This window comes from Maylandia zebra, linkage group LG4 (genome assembly GCF_041146795.1).
Source record: "Maylandia zebra isolate NMK-2024a linkage group LG4, Mzebra_GT3a, whole genome shotgun sequence".
In the NCBI taxonomy this organism is placed as follows: domain Eukaryota; kingdom Metazoa; phylum Chordata; class Actinopteri; order Cichliformes; family Cichlidae; genus Maylandia; species Maylandia zebra.
Window position 1 is genome coordinate 37,057,606 of NC_135170.1, and position 17,864 is coordinate 37,075,469.

Here is a 17,864-nt window from a genome sequence, read left to right on the forward strand (position 1 = left end):
ATTAATAGACTGCAGTGCTGGAATTACCATGTGTGACAGTAGGCTTAGCTGCCCTAACAAGGTGGACCAGCATGTTGTGGGCAACACCCCGATCGGTTTTGCAGGGAGGATGACAAGTTTTGGACCAGATGGACACTATTGAGTTAGTGTCATTGGTATTGAGGTTTCGCTGGAACCCACGGTGGATGTACCTGCAGCGGGGCTTGAAAGCGATTGTACGTGTTTTGGTGTTTGTACGTGCTTTGTCTCTAGGGGCCACCGTAAATCTATTTTTATTTATTCACGCCACATAAAATGCAATAAAACAATTATAAAATACAAAAAGCAACTATTTAGATTTCAACTTTTAACTATTTAAATTTTCAGCTTTTTCTTTTAAACAAATTTAGAGTGAAACAACACAAAACACTGCAAACCACAACACAGTAAAATATAAATTAAAATGTGCAAAACAAAAAGAAGATGCACATTCTCTGTCATACAGGCCTGGCATGATTTTTGGGAGAATGTTTTCCTGCTTGGAACTGTATACATAGGATTCAGTGCATGAATAAACTTTCTGAATCCTTTATCATCCGCAACTGAAAATAGTTGTGGATGATTACTATACCTTTCTAATGTGACGTTGTTGTCCCTGCTCTCTTTCTCTCTCTCTCCCTCCCGCTCTGTTCCTGTGCTACTGCGAGTGTAACTACCGCCCCTCCCCCCTCCGCTCAGCGCAAAGCACAAGGCTCGCGTGCGGAGTGAAGCGGGAAAAAATGCGACAGAGAGAGGGAGGGTGAGAGAAAGAAAAAAAACACGGCTCCCAATAAGGAGCCGGCTCGCGTCGTTCACTTCAAAGGGTCGGCTCTAAGATCCATTTCGTTCGCAACCAACACATCACTAGTGCTTAGCTTGGTGCAGCAGCACGGGGTGCTGTGACTGTTTTAACCTCCTAGGACCTGTGTCCACATATGTGGACATCACATTTTGGGTTATTTAGACCAAACTACTCAATTTTGCTCTACAAGGGCCTGATATTCACTTACGAGGACATTATACTGCTACTGTTCTATCAAAATTTTAAACGAATATCCTCGTATGCGGCTCTTATTTTTCTTAAAAACAAAAATAAGGTAAAAAAAAAATCTGGTAATTCTTTGTTTTTACATTCATCGGGCCCCAATATGCCCAAATATCAAAGAGAAATTAAAAATGCATGCCGTGGAAGAGTTCGGGTCTTAGGAGGTTGAAGCTAAAAATGGGCAGAAAAGTCTCTGAAAAGTGTAGTAACTGTGATCAGCCTTTTACCATGAAGCTGCTTGTACAACAATGGTAGTGATTTTTCAGCAGGAAGTGGAGGATTTAGATCATTTCTGGCCATGTTGTTTCTGTTCATGTTCTGGACTGTGATTGGCTGCTGATTCAGAGGAACTCATTTTCAATGAAAGTGCCTATGTTGAGTCCCTGAATGCACCATAAGAACAAAAATCCATCGAACAAAAACTACCCAGCACATCTGAAGGGATTTATTCAGTCCTGGGTGCGGCCTCCATGGGTTCGTGTGGATTAGGATCCACGTAGTCTTGGTTGAACATGACGGTGTCGGCTCCCAATTTGAACCTGTGGATGGCAAGCAGGCTCTGCAGCACCTGCAGACACACAGCATGCATGTTAGGGGTTGTTAAAAGCAACCACAATAATCAGATAAAAATTAAGAGAAATCTCTGTGTAAGGCCCAGGTGGACGATAGATGATAACAAGTAAGACTGGTTTCTGAGTTTTACAGCTGGGGTGGACGAGGCTAAGCATCAGGCTTTCAAATGAATTAAAAGTCTGTCTGGGTATTTGGTTGATTAACCCTTTAAGACCTACCATAGAACCAAGTCCGCCAGAGCTTATATTATATTTTTACATGCTGTGGAGCCATTTTTTGGAGCATTTCAAGTTGCTATACATCAATACAACCATTATAGCCCACATTTTAATAATATGTCTGCATTAAGTGCATAGTAATTACATAAGTTGCAAAAAAGTGCAATAAACTACAAAAAAATTTAAAATCGTTTTTGTTTTTTTAACATATATTTCTAGTTAGAGAAATTTAAGAGGCTTATCCCTCAAAACTGTAAATACAAAAAAGTTGCACAAACTAGTTTCCCACCAAAGGAAATTTATTTTAAGTGTCTTCATAGTTTTATTTTTGAGATACACCAATTTTCATATACTGCAGGAAAAACGAAAAAATATATTATAGTGCAAATTTGCAAAATAACAGCATATGCATCAAAATAAAATATTTCCACCAGTGCAATATGAGTCCTAAGCATCCCAGAAACGACACAGAAAGTCATAAAGTCAAACATAACTTTTAAAAACACAAGTATAGGCTCATAAGGCCACGATGGTAAAAAAAACTACATTTCCTCAAAATGACGTCACTTCCGGTTTCGGGCAGGTCATGCCGGACATGCGATAGTTCACGCTGATGGACGTAGGAAGTGTTACAAACAGCTGATCGGATCGGCAAAGCGTGTTTCTGGAATATTATGTTTTTGTTGCTGCAAGTGCTTTTTATGCAGTTTTTGCAAAGCTATATGTGGAAGGAAACTGTGACCGAGGACAAGCTGATGGCATAAGATGTAAGTACAACTCCTCCGGTTTTATATGCAAAAAAAATTATTGCGCTAGCTTACGTGGTTGCACTGCTACCGGGATTTAAAAATAGTTACGCAAAACAGAGCGTGTCCGCTCCGACCGGCTCTAAAGGGTTAATAGGCTGGTGTGAAAAATTGCTGCCACACCTCCCCCTCGGCCTGTGCTTCGAGGTTTCTGGTAGTTAGAATGACTCGGGGGTGTTGATTCATTTAAACTAACATAATCATCCTGCTGCAAGCAGGTTTCTGTAAGGCAGAGTAAATCAATTTGTTGATCGATTATTAAGTCATGTACTAACAGAGACTTGGAGGAGAGAGACCTAATATTTAATAATCCACATTTCACTGTTTTACTCTTTGGTTCAGATGTGGATACTGTATTGTTCTTTCTTTGTGATTGTTTATGTTTAAGTTGTTTGTTGCTGGTTTTTAGTTACTTTGTCTGTTTGGGAGCTGACACAGTCTCTATGGAGATGGGTTTTTGGGGGGGGGGGGGGGATAGCAGGAGGAGAGAAGCTGCAGAGAGGTGTGTAAGACTGCAACTCTGCTTCCTGGTCCCAACTCTGGATAGTCATATTTTGGGGGGTTAAATAAATTTGTCCATATTTCTAGAAATGAGAGCTGCTCCATCCAAAGTGGGATGGATGCCGTCTCTCCTAACAAGACCAGGTTTCCTCAAGGTTTGCCAATTATCTATGAAGCCCACATCATTTCTGGGACACCACTCAGACAGCCAGCAATTTAAGGAGAACATGTCTGTGAAGGTTCTCAGTCATCCAGGCCATCGTAGTCTAAGTAGCTGTCATGGTCCTGAGTCTGGGGACTGAGTGTTTTGTGTTTCTTTATATTATTTTATGTTCTTGTTTATTCTGTTATGTCTTGTTTAGGTTTGCTATGTGTTAAGAGTTTTGTTTTATGTCTGCCTATGTTCCCTCTGTCTGTCCATGGTGTCACTGTGTCTGCTCGTGAGTCTGTCTGTTAAGTTCAGTGTCTTGTCTGGTCCTCTGTGTCTGTAAGTTTCCTGTTTTATTCTGAAGGTCCTTGTCTTATGTGAGTGTGTTCAGTTTACAGTTCCCTTGCCACGTCAGCTGTGATTTCTCCGAGGTGTGTTCCTGTCCTGTCTCCCATCCCTTGATTACTGCTGCGTGTATTTAAGCCCTGTGTGTTCTCCTGCCTGTTGCTGGCTCGTCTGCGTTAATCTCCTCCGTCATCCTTAGTGGTTTCCCTGCGTCTGTCTGCATCTCTCTGTCCTTTTCCACGTTTGGTTATCATTTCATGGTTTGCTCTTTAGTTTTCCCAGTTTAGGTTTACCCAGTTCTGTTTTTCGCCACCCTTGCCTTGTATACTTTCCACCTCCTTTAATAAAGCTTCCCCACATCAGAAGTGCCTGCATTTTGGGTACTTTAACAATTCCACACAGCTCATCCTACGAGCCATGACAGGAGCTTGGAAAGAAAAGCGTCTGGACTTCTTTGAGTTGCTTGAAAACGTTTCACCTCTCATCCGAGAAGCTTCTTCAGTTCTAAGGTCAAATGGTGGAGAGTGCCAGATTTAAACCCAGTGGGAGTATCCCCCCAAAGAGGGACAAAGGACCCCCTGATGATCCTCTAATCACATGAGCCAAGGTGTAAAAACGGGTGTGGGTCACATTCAGCCAGGGTTTCGGGTGAGCTCATTGTGAAACCTGGCCCCACCCTATCATGTGATTTCCTGAGGTCAGAAGGCCCAGGATGTGAGTGGGCGTTAAGGCGTCTGGGGAGGGATCTCAAAACTGGATTATAGATGGCAGACAGTTGGTGTCGTAAGCCCCGCCTCTGTTCAAAGATGGTCGCTCACAGTGGACATAGATGCTTCTTTCACTCCTCTTTCAAACCATCTGTCCTCTCTGTCCAAAATGTGAACATTGGCATCCTCAAAGAGTGACCTTTGACCTTTAGATGCAGATGGACAGCTGAGTCTTGTCCTGTGGAGGTGGCTCTTCTGTGTTGTGCCATGCACTTGTGAAGTGTCTGTTTGGTCTCTCTAATGTAGAGGTCTGGGCATTCCTCGCTGCACTGTACAGCATACACCACATTGTTAAGTTTGTGTTTAGGAGTTTTGTCTTTCGGGTGAGCCAGTTTCTGTCTGAGTGTGTTGCTGGGTCTGAAATACACTGGGATGTCGTGCTTGGAGAAAACTCTCCTGAGTTTCTCTGATACACCGGCTACATAGGGGATGACAATGTTGTTGCGTCTGTCCTTCTTATCCTCCCTCGCTGGTGTCTGATCTTCTTTTCTGTGCCTCTTTGCTGACTTTATAAATGCCCAATTAGGATAACCACATGTTTTAAGTGTTTCTTTTACATATAAAGGAAATCAGACCCAGATTTCAGACCCAGCAACACACTCAGACAGAAACTGTTTCATCCCAAACACAAAACTCCTAAACACAAACTTAACAATGTGGTGTATGCTGTACAGTGCAGCAAGGAATGCCCAGACCTCCCCAGACGCCTTAACGCCCACTCACATCCTGGGCCATCTGACCTCAGGAAATCACATAATAGAGTGGGGCCAGGTTTCAGGATGAGTCCACCCGAAACCCTGGCTGATTGTGACCCACACCCGTTTTCACACCTTGGATCATGTGATTAGGTAGAGGATCATCAGGGGGGTCCATTGTTCCTCTTTGGGGGGAAACTCCCACTGTGTTTAAATCTGGGACTCTCCACCATTTGACCTTAGAACTGAAGAAGCTTCTCGGATGAGAGGTGAAACATCTTCAAGCAACTCAAAGAAGTCCAGACGCTTTTCTTTCCAAGCTCCTTACATTAAGGAGAACATGTGGCTAAACATGTCACTCCTGGTCTGATTGGGGAGGGGACCAGGGAAAACTACAGAGTCCGACATTGTTTTGGCAAAGTTACACATGGATTCAATATTGATTTTAGTGACCTCCAATTGACATAACCAGGTGTTCCGTCAATCGGCCGACGTGAATTATGATTTTACTGAATTTACGTTTACCCTTAGCCAGCAGTTTTACATTTCCGCCAATGTCACCTGCTCTGGCCCCTGGAAGACAATTGACTATGGTTGCCGGTGTCTCTAGCTTCACATGTCTGAGAACAGAATCGCCAATTACCAGAGTTTGACCCCCGGTGGGTGTGTCACCAAGTGGGGAAAAACTGCTACATACATGAACAGGTTGGTGGTGTACCTGGAGCTTCTGTTTAAGACTATGCTTCTTCCTCACCGTCACCCAGCCGCCCTCTTTCCCCAGCTGCTTGGGGTCTGCCGAGGAACAGCTAGCAGGACCTACGCTGTCTTTGGGTGCACCGCCTGCAGGGGCCTGGCTAGCTACAGGTGTATCAAGGGTGCAAAGCCGAGTCTCCAATTCAGTGATCTTAGCCTCCAGAGCTGCAAATATGCTACATTTGTTACAAGTATCCTTACTGCTAAAGGAGGCAGAGGAGTAACTAAACATCTGACACAATGAGCAGGAAAGTTCAGGAGGGACAGGTGAATAGGCCATGCTGCTAGCGACTTCGCTATGAGCTAAGCTAAGCTAGTAAAACTCAAAAGAGGCAGAGAGTGAATACTGTGAATGTAAATTAGCGAGTGAATGCACAGAGAGTGAGCTTTGGATAAAGCATGTTCCACTGTTACCTTCTCCCTCCACATCTCGTCCAGCTCTTTTCTGAGCCCTTGGTATTTCTCCTGCTTCTTGTCTTCCTTCTTTCTGATGTTGCTGTCATTGGGAACTGCTACATCTATCACTACAGCCGTCTTCTGATGTTTGTCTACCACCACTATGTCCGGTTGGTCAGCCACCACCATTTTGTCTGTCTGTATCTCGAAGTCCCACAGGATCTTAGCTCGTCATTCTCCACCACCCTTGGGGGCATCTCCCATTTTGACCTCGGGACTTCCAGGTTATACTCGGCACAGATGTTCCTGTACACTATGCCGGCCACTTGGTTATGGCGTTCCATGTATGCCCTGCCTGCTAGCATCTTGCACCCTGCTGTTATGTGCTGGATTGTCTCAGGGGCATCTTTACACAGCCTGCACCTGGGGTCTTGCCTGGTGTGATAGCCTCTATGGATCTTGTGCTCAGAGCTGCTTCCCGTGCTGCCATAATTAGTGCCTCTGTGCTGTCTTTCAGTCCAGCTTTGTCCAGCCACTGGTAGGATTTCTGGAGGTCCTCTATCTGTCTTCTGTCTGGTACATGCCATATAGTGGCCTGTCCTTCCACGATGGCTCCTCCTCTTTCTTGGGTTTCTGCTGCCTGAGGTATTCACTGAGCACACAATTGGTTGGGGCCATCTTCCTGATGTACTTATGGATGTTTGTTGTGTCATCCTGGACCGTGGTGCTGACACTCACCAGTCCCCGGCCTCCTTCCTTCTGCTTAGCGTACAGCCTCAGGCTGCTGGACTTGGGGTGAAACCCTCCATGCGTGGTCAGGAGCTTCCTGGTCTTGATGTCAGTGGCTTCCATTTCCTCCTTTGGCCAGCTTAATATCCCAGCAGGATCAGTGGCAGGGAATAGGTGTTGATTGCCCAGATCTTGTTGTTACCGTTCAGCTGACTCTTCAGGACTTGCCTGACCCTCTGCAGGCAGTGATTGCCCGTTTGCCTGTGGGATTCTCAGGTACTTGTAGGTATCCTCCATGTCCGCTCATTTCTGATTGCCCTTTCCTCTCTTCGATACTATCCAACTATACTCCATGAGTACATCAGGAAGATGGCCACAACTGACCATCTGTTCAGTGAATACCGAAGAAAGAAACAGGAGAAAGAAAAGAAGCAAGGGGTAATAGGAGGGGCCATCATGGAAGGACAGCCCACTGCACGGAATGTACCACCGGCAGGTGGCTGACATCCAGAATCCTACCAGTGGCTGGACAAGGGAATTATGTGGTTACAGTTGCTCCAAGACAATACAAGTAACAGACTGAACTAAATACTGCAATATATTACAAAGTTTAAAAATTAAAAGAAATAGCTCAAATATACAAATAACTCAATTATAAATATCTAGAATATTACAGAGGAGCACAAGATCCATAGAGGCTGGGGTCTATCACACCAGGCAAGACCCCAGGTGCAGGCTGTGTAAAGATGCCCCAGAGACAATCCAGCACATAACAGCAGGGTGCAAGATGCTAGCAGGCAAGGCATACATGGAACGCCATAACCAAGTGGCCGGCATAGTGTACAGGAACATCTGTGCCGAGTATAACCTGGAAGTCCCGAGGTCAAAATGGGAGATGCCCCCAAGGGTGGTGGAGAATGACCGAGCTAAGATCCTGTGGGACTTCCAGATACAGACGGACAAAATGGTGGTGGCTAACCAACCGGACATAGTGGTGGTAGACAAACAGAAGAAGACGGCCGTAGTGATCGATGTAGCGGTTCCGAATGACAGCAATATCAGGAAGAAGGAACACGAGAAGCTGGAGAAATACCAAGGGCTCAGAGAAGAGCTCGAGAGGATGTGGAGGGTGAAGGTAACGGTGGTCCCCGTGGTAATCGGAGCACTAGGTGCGGTGACTCCCAAGCTAGGCGAGTGGCTCCAGCAGATCCCGGGAATAACATCGGAGATCTCTGTCCAGAAGAGCGCAGTCCTGGGAACAGCTAAGATACTGTGCAGGACCCTCAAGCTCCCAGGCCTCTGGTAGAGGACCCGAGCCTGAAGGATAAACCGCCCGCAGGGGCGTGCTGGGTGTTTATATATATATATATATATATATATATATATATATATATATATATATATATATTAGTGCTGTCAAAATTATTGCGTTAATTGTTAAGATCAACGCGAAATGTTTAATGCATTAAAAAAATTTTACGCTGATTTTGTTTTTTTATTAATTTCCTGTAATCTAAGACCTTTAAATTCATGAGCACCTCTGGAGGAGGGGGCAACAGTGTGCTATGCTGGCGTTTGGCCTGACAGAAATGATTAGAAGAAGAAGTGACACCATGCTACTATCTAGCTAACACTAGCTAACACACGCAAGCATGGACGAGGGCGGACTTTTGGGTGGAAAGTTTCTCTTTAAGAAGTTGCCTGATGGCTTGTTGGACAAAACGAGAGTAAGATGCACAATTTGCAAAGCTGAATTCAAGTACCACAGAAGCAGTTCATCACTGGCGTATCACCTGAGAGCAAAACACCCAACTGAATCCACCTCTACGGGACCTCACCAGTCTACGCTTCAGGAGTATGGTGCTTGTGGACGAATAACAAAAAATGTGAGAGAAAAGGTAACCAATTCCTTGGTTGTTTGGATAGCTAAAAACTGCCGACCAGTTAGCATAGTAGAAGATGATGGACTGAGAGAAGTCATTCGTGCTGCATCAGGAGATGAGTGTTACAATCTGCCCTCGAGAGGAACCATTGTGTCGAGACTGCACACTTTGTATGGGGACCAGAGGGCTCAGCAGTCCAGCAAGCTTGTGCAAGTAAGGAATGTTGCTCTCACCGGAGACCACTGGACTTCGGTGAACAACGATAATTACTTGGGGGTCATGGCGCATTTTATTGATAACGACTGGACTATGCAATCGTTTGCACTAACAGTGAGTAAAACTGAAGAGAGACACTATGCTGAGGCGTGTGCTGACCATTTTCTGAATGTTGCAAACGAATGGAAAATCAAGGACAAGGTAACCACGCTTGGCACCGACAGTGCTCGTAACATGGTTGCAGCCGCCAGACTACTTCCATTTGAACACATGCCCTGCATGGCCCACATTCTGCAAAGAACGGTCACAGTTTCTCTTAATGACAGCGCATTTGAAAGGGCTCTGGCCAAATGTCGCAAGATTGTTGGACATTTTAAGCATAGTCCAGCAAACGCTCAGGAATTAAAGGCACAGCAAGCTGCACATGGACATCAAACAGAACCGCTTGTTCAGGACGTTCCAACAAGATGGAACTCCACCCTAGAGATGATCAAGCGGATCCAGAGAAACAAATTTGGGCTGACCACCATCCTGACTCAACAAAACAGCAAGGTGACTATGTTGACTGACCAGGAGCTTGACAGACTGCAAAAGCTGGAGGAACTACTGGAACCTTGCAGGTAAATCATTTTGTTTCTCATGATTGTGTGTCTATCTTTGCATTCTAGCTTTGTTTTCAAGTATGTTCTCCACCTCCACCTCTCTGTGTATTTTCATATGTAGTTTTTATGTTTGTCTCTGTGTGATTAATAGAAAAATACAGACTTGATCTTTCTATTGCAGATATGTTACCGAACTGCTGGGAGGAGAGCGGTATGTCTCTTGTTCCATGGTGTTGCCAGCCTTGTGTCATTTGTTCAGGATTATGGAGCCCTCAGATGATGACCCAGTCTACGTTTTGAGGTTTAAGAAGATTTTTACCACAGACCTAGCTCAGCGGAGGGACAGCAGCAATCTCACATGGCTGAAGATCGCTACTGCCCTTGATCCCAGGTTTAAAGATCTTAAATGCCTTTCCAAAGATGAAAGAAGAGAGGTGTGGGCATCAGTACATGACCTTCTGATGTCAGAGACGGATGCACACCAACCATCTGCTCAGACAACAGAGGAACCCTCACCAAAGAAGAGCAAGATGTCCATCTGCTTGCTGGGTTCTCCTGATTCAGATAAAGAGGAAGAGGAAGATGCTATAGACTGCTGTCTGAATCTGTACAAAGCAGAGCCCAAAATTGACATAGGAGAGTGTCCACTACAGTGGTGGTTAAAGAGAGAAGGAGCACATGCCAGGCTGGCACCTATTGCACGCAAGTACCTGTCAACCCCTGCAACCACAGTGCCTTGTGAGAGATTATTCTCACTCTCAGGTCACATCATTCAAAAGAAGCGTGCTTCTTTGTCATCAGACAATGTAAACAGAATAGTCTGCCTCAGTAACTGGCTGAGTGCAAAGAAGGACTAATCCAGATTGCTCCTTTGAAGTGAAAAATGTTCAACATTCTGGGTTTTCAGCTGTGTCTTTTTGTGTTTTAAATACTGAGTTTTGTGCACCCTTTATTGTTATGATATTCACTTTAACCTGTAGGCCTGGGTTCAGTCACTGTTGATGGCCTTAAAGGTTTTTTGTAAGTTTTCACTGTGTTAAAGATTGATGAAAACTATTAAAATTCTCTTTGAATTTCAGCATACATTCTTTGTGTTTATTCTGCATTTACTTCATTGTGTTGCATAAATGTCTGTTACAATCTTAAAATATAAAGAATAAAAAAAATGTAATTGGAGCCAGGCTATTAATAAAGTAATTGAGATTAATCGCAATTAATAACAGAAAATTGTGAGATTAGTTAGTTAATTTTTTTTAATCTATTGACAGCACTAATATATATATATATATATTAGGGGTGCAACAATACTCGTATCGATATTGAACCGTTCGATACAGTGCTTTCGGTTCGGTACGCATATGTATCGAACAATACAAAATTTTTAATTTATTTTATCAACTTTCCTTCTGACGATGCTGTCTGTGTTGAGCGCTCAGTGGATCTGCGCTCGACAGTGCAGCCTAGGCGGAGTAGTCGAACGCAGATTCACTGAGCGCAGGGCAAGCTAGCGAGACAGAAGTTAAGCTCTGCTTGCAACATGGCAAATTGAACCTCCCTCACCCTCATTCAGATCTGGCGTTTGGAACTATTTTGGTTTTCATGTGACGTATGACCCTGAAGGTAAGCGCGTCATGGACAAAAGTAAAACAGTATGTTGGATGTGCCACGCAATGCTCAATTATATTGGTGGGAACTAGTGCGTTAGCGCAGTTAGCTCGTTAACGTGTTGGCCGTCCAACCCCCATGCACGGGGTGATCCGCGGTAGCTCGTTAACGGAGATTTGCCGTGTTGTGGCGTTAACGTCATTTCAGATTAACGCTGACAGCACTAGTGGGAACACAACGAATATGACTGCACATTTACTCCGACATCATCCTAGTGCAAAGACAAGTGGAAGCAGACAAAAACAACAAGCAGCATGCTACAAACTTTACCCGAGTCATTTAGACAGCCGTTAGCACATGATCCTCCTTATGGGGACCTGATATGTTTAATATGCTGCTGAGAATATAGCCCAGAAGAAGCGGATAGTATAGCTTTTATTTTGGAAAGAGACATTTCTCTGTAATAAACTCTCTTTTCCAAAGATGAGGGATTTCTCCATCAGATAGATTTATTTTTTTATTACTCTGTTATTTCAGCAACATTAAATTTAAAAACTGTACTTTTGAGTTAAAATATATATTTATAATTTTAATAAATGAGAAATTAAAAAGGCATGAACCTTTTTTTTTCTATCGAAAAAATATCAAACTGTGATTTGTCTGACTGTATTCTTTTTCCTTTTTTTTAATATTTATTCTTGTTCATCGGGCGATTGTGGCTCAAGAGTTGGGAGTTCGCCTTGTAATCGGAAGGTTGCCGGTTCGAGTCCCGGCTTGGAGAGTCTCGGCCGTTGTGTCCTTGGGCAAGACACTTCACCTGTTGCCAACTGGTGGTGGTCAGAGGGCCCGGTGGTGCCAGTGTCCGGCAGCCTCGCCTCTGCCAGTGCGCCCCAGGGTGGCTGTGGCTACAATGTAGCTGCCATCACCAGTGTGTGAATGTGTGGATGACTGGATGTGTAAAGCGCTTTGGGGTCCTTAGGGACTAGTAAAGCGCTATATAAATACAGGCCATTTACCATTGTTCTGTTCATTGCACATGTTATAAGGACAATAAAGATATTCTGATTCCATTACTGAAGCAGCGTGGAATCACCCTGACAGAGGACAAAAGGCAGAAACATCCAAACAGGAGCTTTGAATGTCCTTCTGGAAGCCTGGAGAGCTATTTCTGAAGATCCTCGTAGAGATGAGAGAGTTGCTTAGAGCGTTCAGATGGAGCTGAAGGATGAAGCTGCTCACACCAACTATTCACTTTCAAGCTCGTTAGAATCATTCAAACTCATTTACTGTATTCCACATACGTTTGCACAGGTTTCAATAAATCACCGCATCTATTCTTAGCTATCCTAAGAATGACTCAAGAGTTTTGCTTAGTACAGTAAGTTTGTTCTTTAGTGTTGCACATAAACCCGACCAGGTGACAGCCAGCAGCAGGGAGCAGTCCATTGTCTCTCCATGGACCATGCTTCTACTTTTAATATGTTAATCTTAATGTCACTTTATTAGATCTTCATACACCAAAGTACATGGTGATATCACATCACACACAACGACATCACTGCAAAAAGAAAACGCACAACATAGTTCATGAATGACTCAGTTACCGCAGCGACAGTAAGGCACTTAGAATAAGAGTTCAGACTGAGCTATGAGGAGGAAACAGAAAGCACATGAAGGCTCGCCCCTGATTAACTAAAAGAGACAAGTCAAGTAAGGTTTGAGTTTCAGGCAAGAGGAGAGCTGAACAGTTTGTTGTATTCTTCCTCAAAGGAGACTCTCTTCAGACGCTCCAGAGACAGCAGAGTGAGACCGCCCTACATACAACACGTCACATCACATGACATGAGGCACATCACATGACATGGGACACAACACACATACGACAACACAGACAGAAGGAAACAGAATCATATGAGTTGTTTGTTACATGTACACAACATATCTTATACATGTGCAAGGGTTTAAATATTTCTAAATAAACGTGTTTGTGCAGTAGTCTGACCAGCAGGTGGCAGCAGTGGAAGCCTTCACATACTTACCCAGGTGAAGATGGAAAAGAAGGAGAAAACAATGGTTGCTCTGGCTGCGTCGGCTCCTTCGTTCAGAGGATTGTCCTCTTTTTTAGAGACCTGCCACTGATTGGCCAGAAAACAGAAGCCCACAAACCAGATGAAGGCCCATAGAGCTGCACACAGCACGGAGGAACCACATTTAACAAAATGCACAAAACACACGTGCCTAATCCCACCGACTACAAAGCACAGGAGATGGACACTCACCTGACACTACAATGTCAGCCATGACGGCCTTCTTCCTGTCCTTCACGCCGCTGATCTGGGGGAAGTAAACATCCAGTGCTAGGAAAGCAGCGCTGCATAGGAACCCCAATGTTCCCATGGTGATGCCATAGTTGCAGGCGTTCTGGTTGCGGTTGAAGATGCAATACGGCTCCACCTCCTCTGGCCTGTTGACATAGCCCTCGTTAGCAACGCAACCGAGGATGACGATGGAGAAGAGCTGGAGCGAGGAAGTAAAGTTTATTAATGAGCAAGTTTAAACACAGCTTTTACTGATCAAAGTGTACTGACCTTGTTAGAATGTAATTTTATATTTAAGGCTATATATCTCATAATTTGTTCGTTTTGCCTCTGAAAACACTACATCCACATGAACAGGATTTGGTATGGTAATGAGAGTGTCATCTCCACATAAGGAGATGTCTAGAAAGGCGCAGAGGAAGAAACATGAGCTGACGTCAGATGTCAAGGCCACGCTCAACAGTTTTGACCAATCACGTTAACGTTCTGTTTCTGTGACCCGCAGTAACACTGTTTACTGGCTGGGTGTGGGGCTCTTTCTTTCTTTTGGGTCTCCTGAGTGACCAAAGAGACACAGCAGCCATTTTTATCTTGAACCTTTATCTGCTTAATATTCTTTTTTATAAATGCACTTTGAGCATATTTGTCTTCTCTCTCAAAAATAAACCCAACAACCTATAAACATGCATGAAATTACATATTACATGAAAAAGCAAACGCAGACACGGAACCATTACCAGGCCATCAACAGAGGACAGCAGGGGGCAGACAGAGTTTCAGCGGGAACAGCCAATGGGAGATCAGTGGCTCAAAGAGAGAAATGGTGGATTCTTTGAGGCACACAGAATGTCTTTTTCCATGGCCTCTCCGAACTCCTCCCACACAGGAGTTTTTGCGTCGGCCACTGCCCAAGCCGCTTTCTGCTAGGCCTGTCGGTACCTATCGACTGCTTTCGAAGTCCCACAGGCTAACCGAGCTCCATACAGCTCCTTCTGCATGATGGACTCCACCACCTTGTGGATGCAGCTCAGTGCAGCAGCTCCAGCAATGTGCTGAACATGGTCCATTTGGACTCAATGTCCTCAGTCTGCCTTGGAATGCTGTCGAAGCTTTACTGGAAGACGGAGGTGAAGATCCTGTGGACTGGGGTCTCTCCCAAGCAAAATCTCGGGTGTGGGAGGAGTTTGGTGAGGCAATGAAAAAAAAATAAACTGGAACATAAAAAAACCCAAATCTATTAGCAGCAACCAACCAACCCAGTGATGTCACACTGTGCTGTAACACAAGATGGCACTAATCACGGTTTAAAAATGTTAAGCACTTATTTTTTAGATCCAGCAGGGTTATCTATGTCAGTTTTTGAGAGCAGGACTCCTTGGTGTGAATTTGCTTTCATCAGAGATAGCAAAGTAGGAACATTCTTTATTTAAGTAGAAGTACGGCAGCACCATTGCTGGAGCTGCTGTACTTCTACTCGAGCTGCTGGAGTATTTTGAACCTGTGTTAAAAAATACTCCAGTAAAAGTTTAAGTACTGAAGCAACTTTTTTACTCAAGTAAAAGTTTAGGTTTAAAGTACAGATTTAACAACATGAGGACTTCCATGTGAGCTTTAAATGAGCATCCTTCCTTTGACTCTAAGCTCTCTGCTTCCTCTCCTCCTGTCTTATCTGTCTCCATCTCTGAGTGAACGTAGCTCTCTGTCTTTTCTGTCCCTGACAAATAAGCAGCTGGACGTTAGCTGCAACACACTGTGGGACAAACTGCACGCACACAGTTTGTGTGTTTGCTGATGTTTGTTGAGCTGCTTTGATTTGATTTGACAGTGTTTGAGGTGAGCTGAGAACACTTTATCATCCGTGGTATCAGTCAGAATCAGCTTTCTATTTTAACCTGACTATTATGTGAGTAGCAGGTCACTGTTAACAGTTTCGGTGCTATGAATGGCTCTGAGGCCCGACTGAAACAGTTCCTGTTTCTCGCCTGAGCTGGGACCCGACTGCTGTTGTAAAATGAAAGTTAACTTAGCAACAGGACGGTATGTCCTTGGCATCAAGGTTTGATGTTTTTGTGCCATGGCTGGATTCTGGAAGCAGAGTGGGCATGATCACATGCAGTCTGATGACTCAAAGAAAGCACTGCAGTCATTAAAAATGCTATCAACACAGCGCAGCTCGAGTGGATACACGGCTCCTGTCACACTTTAATACATTTATACAAAGACAATCACAGTTTTGGAGAGTGTTTTATTTGTGGTCCTTGAATAGCGTCTGTAGATCTGTAAATATTTCACATCAGAAACCTGTTAATAAAGGAAGGTTTTCAGCTTTTAAACAATCAATCATGTACAGCTGGACCTAACAGAGCTCCATGTGACCTTTAACCAGCAAGCAGCTGTTACCCTGCAGCATACACCTCCCAGCTCCACAATTACCTCTTCCATCCTGTGCTATGGAGGCGTGGAGGACTGCATGTTTCTATCCAATCATGGCAGTCTCTCTCCTGAGCTGTCCAATCAGAGTGGCTGCAGAGTCAAACAGTGAGGTTTTGTTTGAGCAGTCTTGTGTTGAGCCCCAGGAATTTTAACACCAATCTCATGACTGAATCACAAAGGACTCTCAGGACCCAGCAGCCAGTAAAGTGACAGCTGACCCCAAACAGAGAGAGAACCGACCAGAACCAGAGCCCCTCAGTCACACATTAACACAAAGGCTGATCACTTAAACATCAGAACAGGCAGACATTTGTGAAGATGCTGATCTCCTGAAGTTTTACTTCCATCATCTCTCAGGTCAGAGGCACATCAGAGGAGGATGGACATCAGCAGACCAGGTGGACCCAGACTCACCTGAACTGGATCAGAACGACAGATCTAAGAGGTTCTGTCAAACCTCAGACTTCATTCAGAATTCGGACAATTCGGGACTCCATTTAAATTTTTTCTGCCTCACTTTGCTGGATTTACTCTAACCTGTCAGACATTCATCCCCCTGCTGGAGGGAGCTTAAAACACGTGTTGGGGAACATGTGGGGCATGTTTTGAGAGGAAGGCATTCAGGGAGGGGGCCAGGCACCAGCGCGGATGTGAGACTGTGCGTTCAGCAGATGAGACTCTGAGAGAACGTGAACTCACCTGAACGCTCTAAGATAAAACAGGTGAGCCTGTCACATGACACCACAGCTTCTTGGATCTGATTGGATGGCACCGTGAGACCTCTCAGGTTTGTCCATAACACTAATGATTGGTTTGTTTAGAGACCCATCTATGACATAATTATGACATCACAGGACTTACCCAGCACAGGATCCTAACGACAGTCTGCGGCTGCCTGATGAAGGTCGCAGGGTCGAACGCTCCGCCGGCCTTCCCCGCCCCGTACGCCTGGAAACCATCCATCCACTTCCTCTTCCTCAGACCACTGCAGTCCACCCCAACCCTCTAGAACCCAGCCAAGTCCAGTTAGTCGCAAACAGACTGGTTCCAGTTCACTGCATCAGGACAGGCCCAGTCAGGCCAGTAGGCTCAGTTGGTTTGGGTGTGCCTCTCTCTTCTTCTTCTCTGCTGTTATAAACTACTCTGTAATCTGTAGTAATCCTCTTCATCCTCCCTCACTGCACAACAGCCTTTAGCCCCCCCCGCACCGACTCACAGGGTGGCCACTGCTGCACCAATCAGAGGAAGCGGCCACAGCTATCCAACCATAGTGAAGGAGGCGTTACTCTGCCTGAGAGGAGGAGCTGCCTGTGAGGCAGAACTCAGGGTGGAAAACTACTCATGTCTGTCTCCTCTTTCCTTCCTTCCTTCCTTCCCAGTAGCTTTGTAAATCCCAGCGATTAGAGGTTTGCAGTGATGAACTCACAGACCGGGATATCATGGCGGCGGCTCTGAGGAAGACCTCCCATCTTCATTGTCCAGTCTGGAGATCAACCATCAGCTTGATTGTCCCTGATGGTGTGGTTGAGGGGTGGGGGGTAGCTGTGACCCCTGTGAAGGCCTCATTAATTAAAAGTACATCTGCAGAGCAACATCTGCTCCTAACCCTAACACCTCACTGAGCTCCATTCCTGACCTGAGTACAGCCCAGCCCCAGACCATCACCCACTGAAACATCTGGAGCTTCACAGAACCCAAAAACCACAAAAACATCTGATTTCAACCTGCAGAAGCTGGTCTCCTCAGTTCAATCAGAGCTGTGGCCTGAACAGCTACAAGTTTTTTTATATTTAATGATTGTTTTGATCTTTAC

At 44.8% G+C, this 17,864-nt stretch overlaps 1 protein-coding gene across 2 annotated transcripts; it reads right to left on the minus strand.

Moving 5' to 3' along the window:
- Window positions 1-256: 256 nt before the first annotated feature.
- syngr1a (synaptogyrin 1a) lies at window positions 257-17,761 on the minus strand. 2 transcript variants are annotated; one of them, XM_004556546.3, is made up of 4 exons: window positions 16,913-17,761; window positions 13,580-13,817; window positions 13,340-13,485; window positions 257-1,631 (listed from the first exon to the last, which is right to left on the minus strand). In XM_004556546.3, the coding sequence occupies exons 1-4, from the start codon at window positions 17,012-17,014 to the stop codon at window positions 1,509-1,511; spliced, it is 609 nt and encodes a 202-aa protein (XP_004556603.1). In that variant the 5' UTR covers window positions 17,015-17,761; the 3' UTR covers window positions 257-1,508. The 2 variants fall into 2 exon arrangements, with proteins under 2 accessions (XP_004556603.1, XP_014265808.1); XM_014410322.3 differs by lacking the exon at window positions 257-1,631 and adding an exon at window positions 12,783-13,114 and having other exon boundaries at window positions 16,913-17,751.
- Window positions 17,762-17,864: the final 103 nt, after the last annotated feature.

Coding starts and splice junctions, on each gene's coding strand:
- syngr1a (XM_004556546.3), bottom strand. CDS start 17,014: ATGGATGGTTTCCAGGCGTACGGGGCGGGGAAGGCCGGCGGAGCGTTC. Junction 13,818..16,912: donor TCGTTAGGATCCTGTGCTGG/GTAAGTCCTGTG, acceptor TCCTCGCTCCAG/CTCTTCTCCATCGTCATCCT. Junction 13,486..13,579: donor GGCTGACATTGTAGTGTCAG/GTGAGTGTCCAT, acceptor TGCTGTGTGCAG/CTCTATGGGCCTTCATCTGG.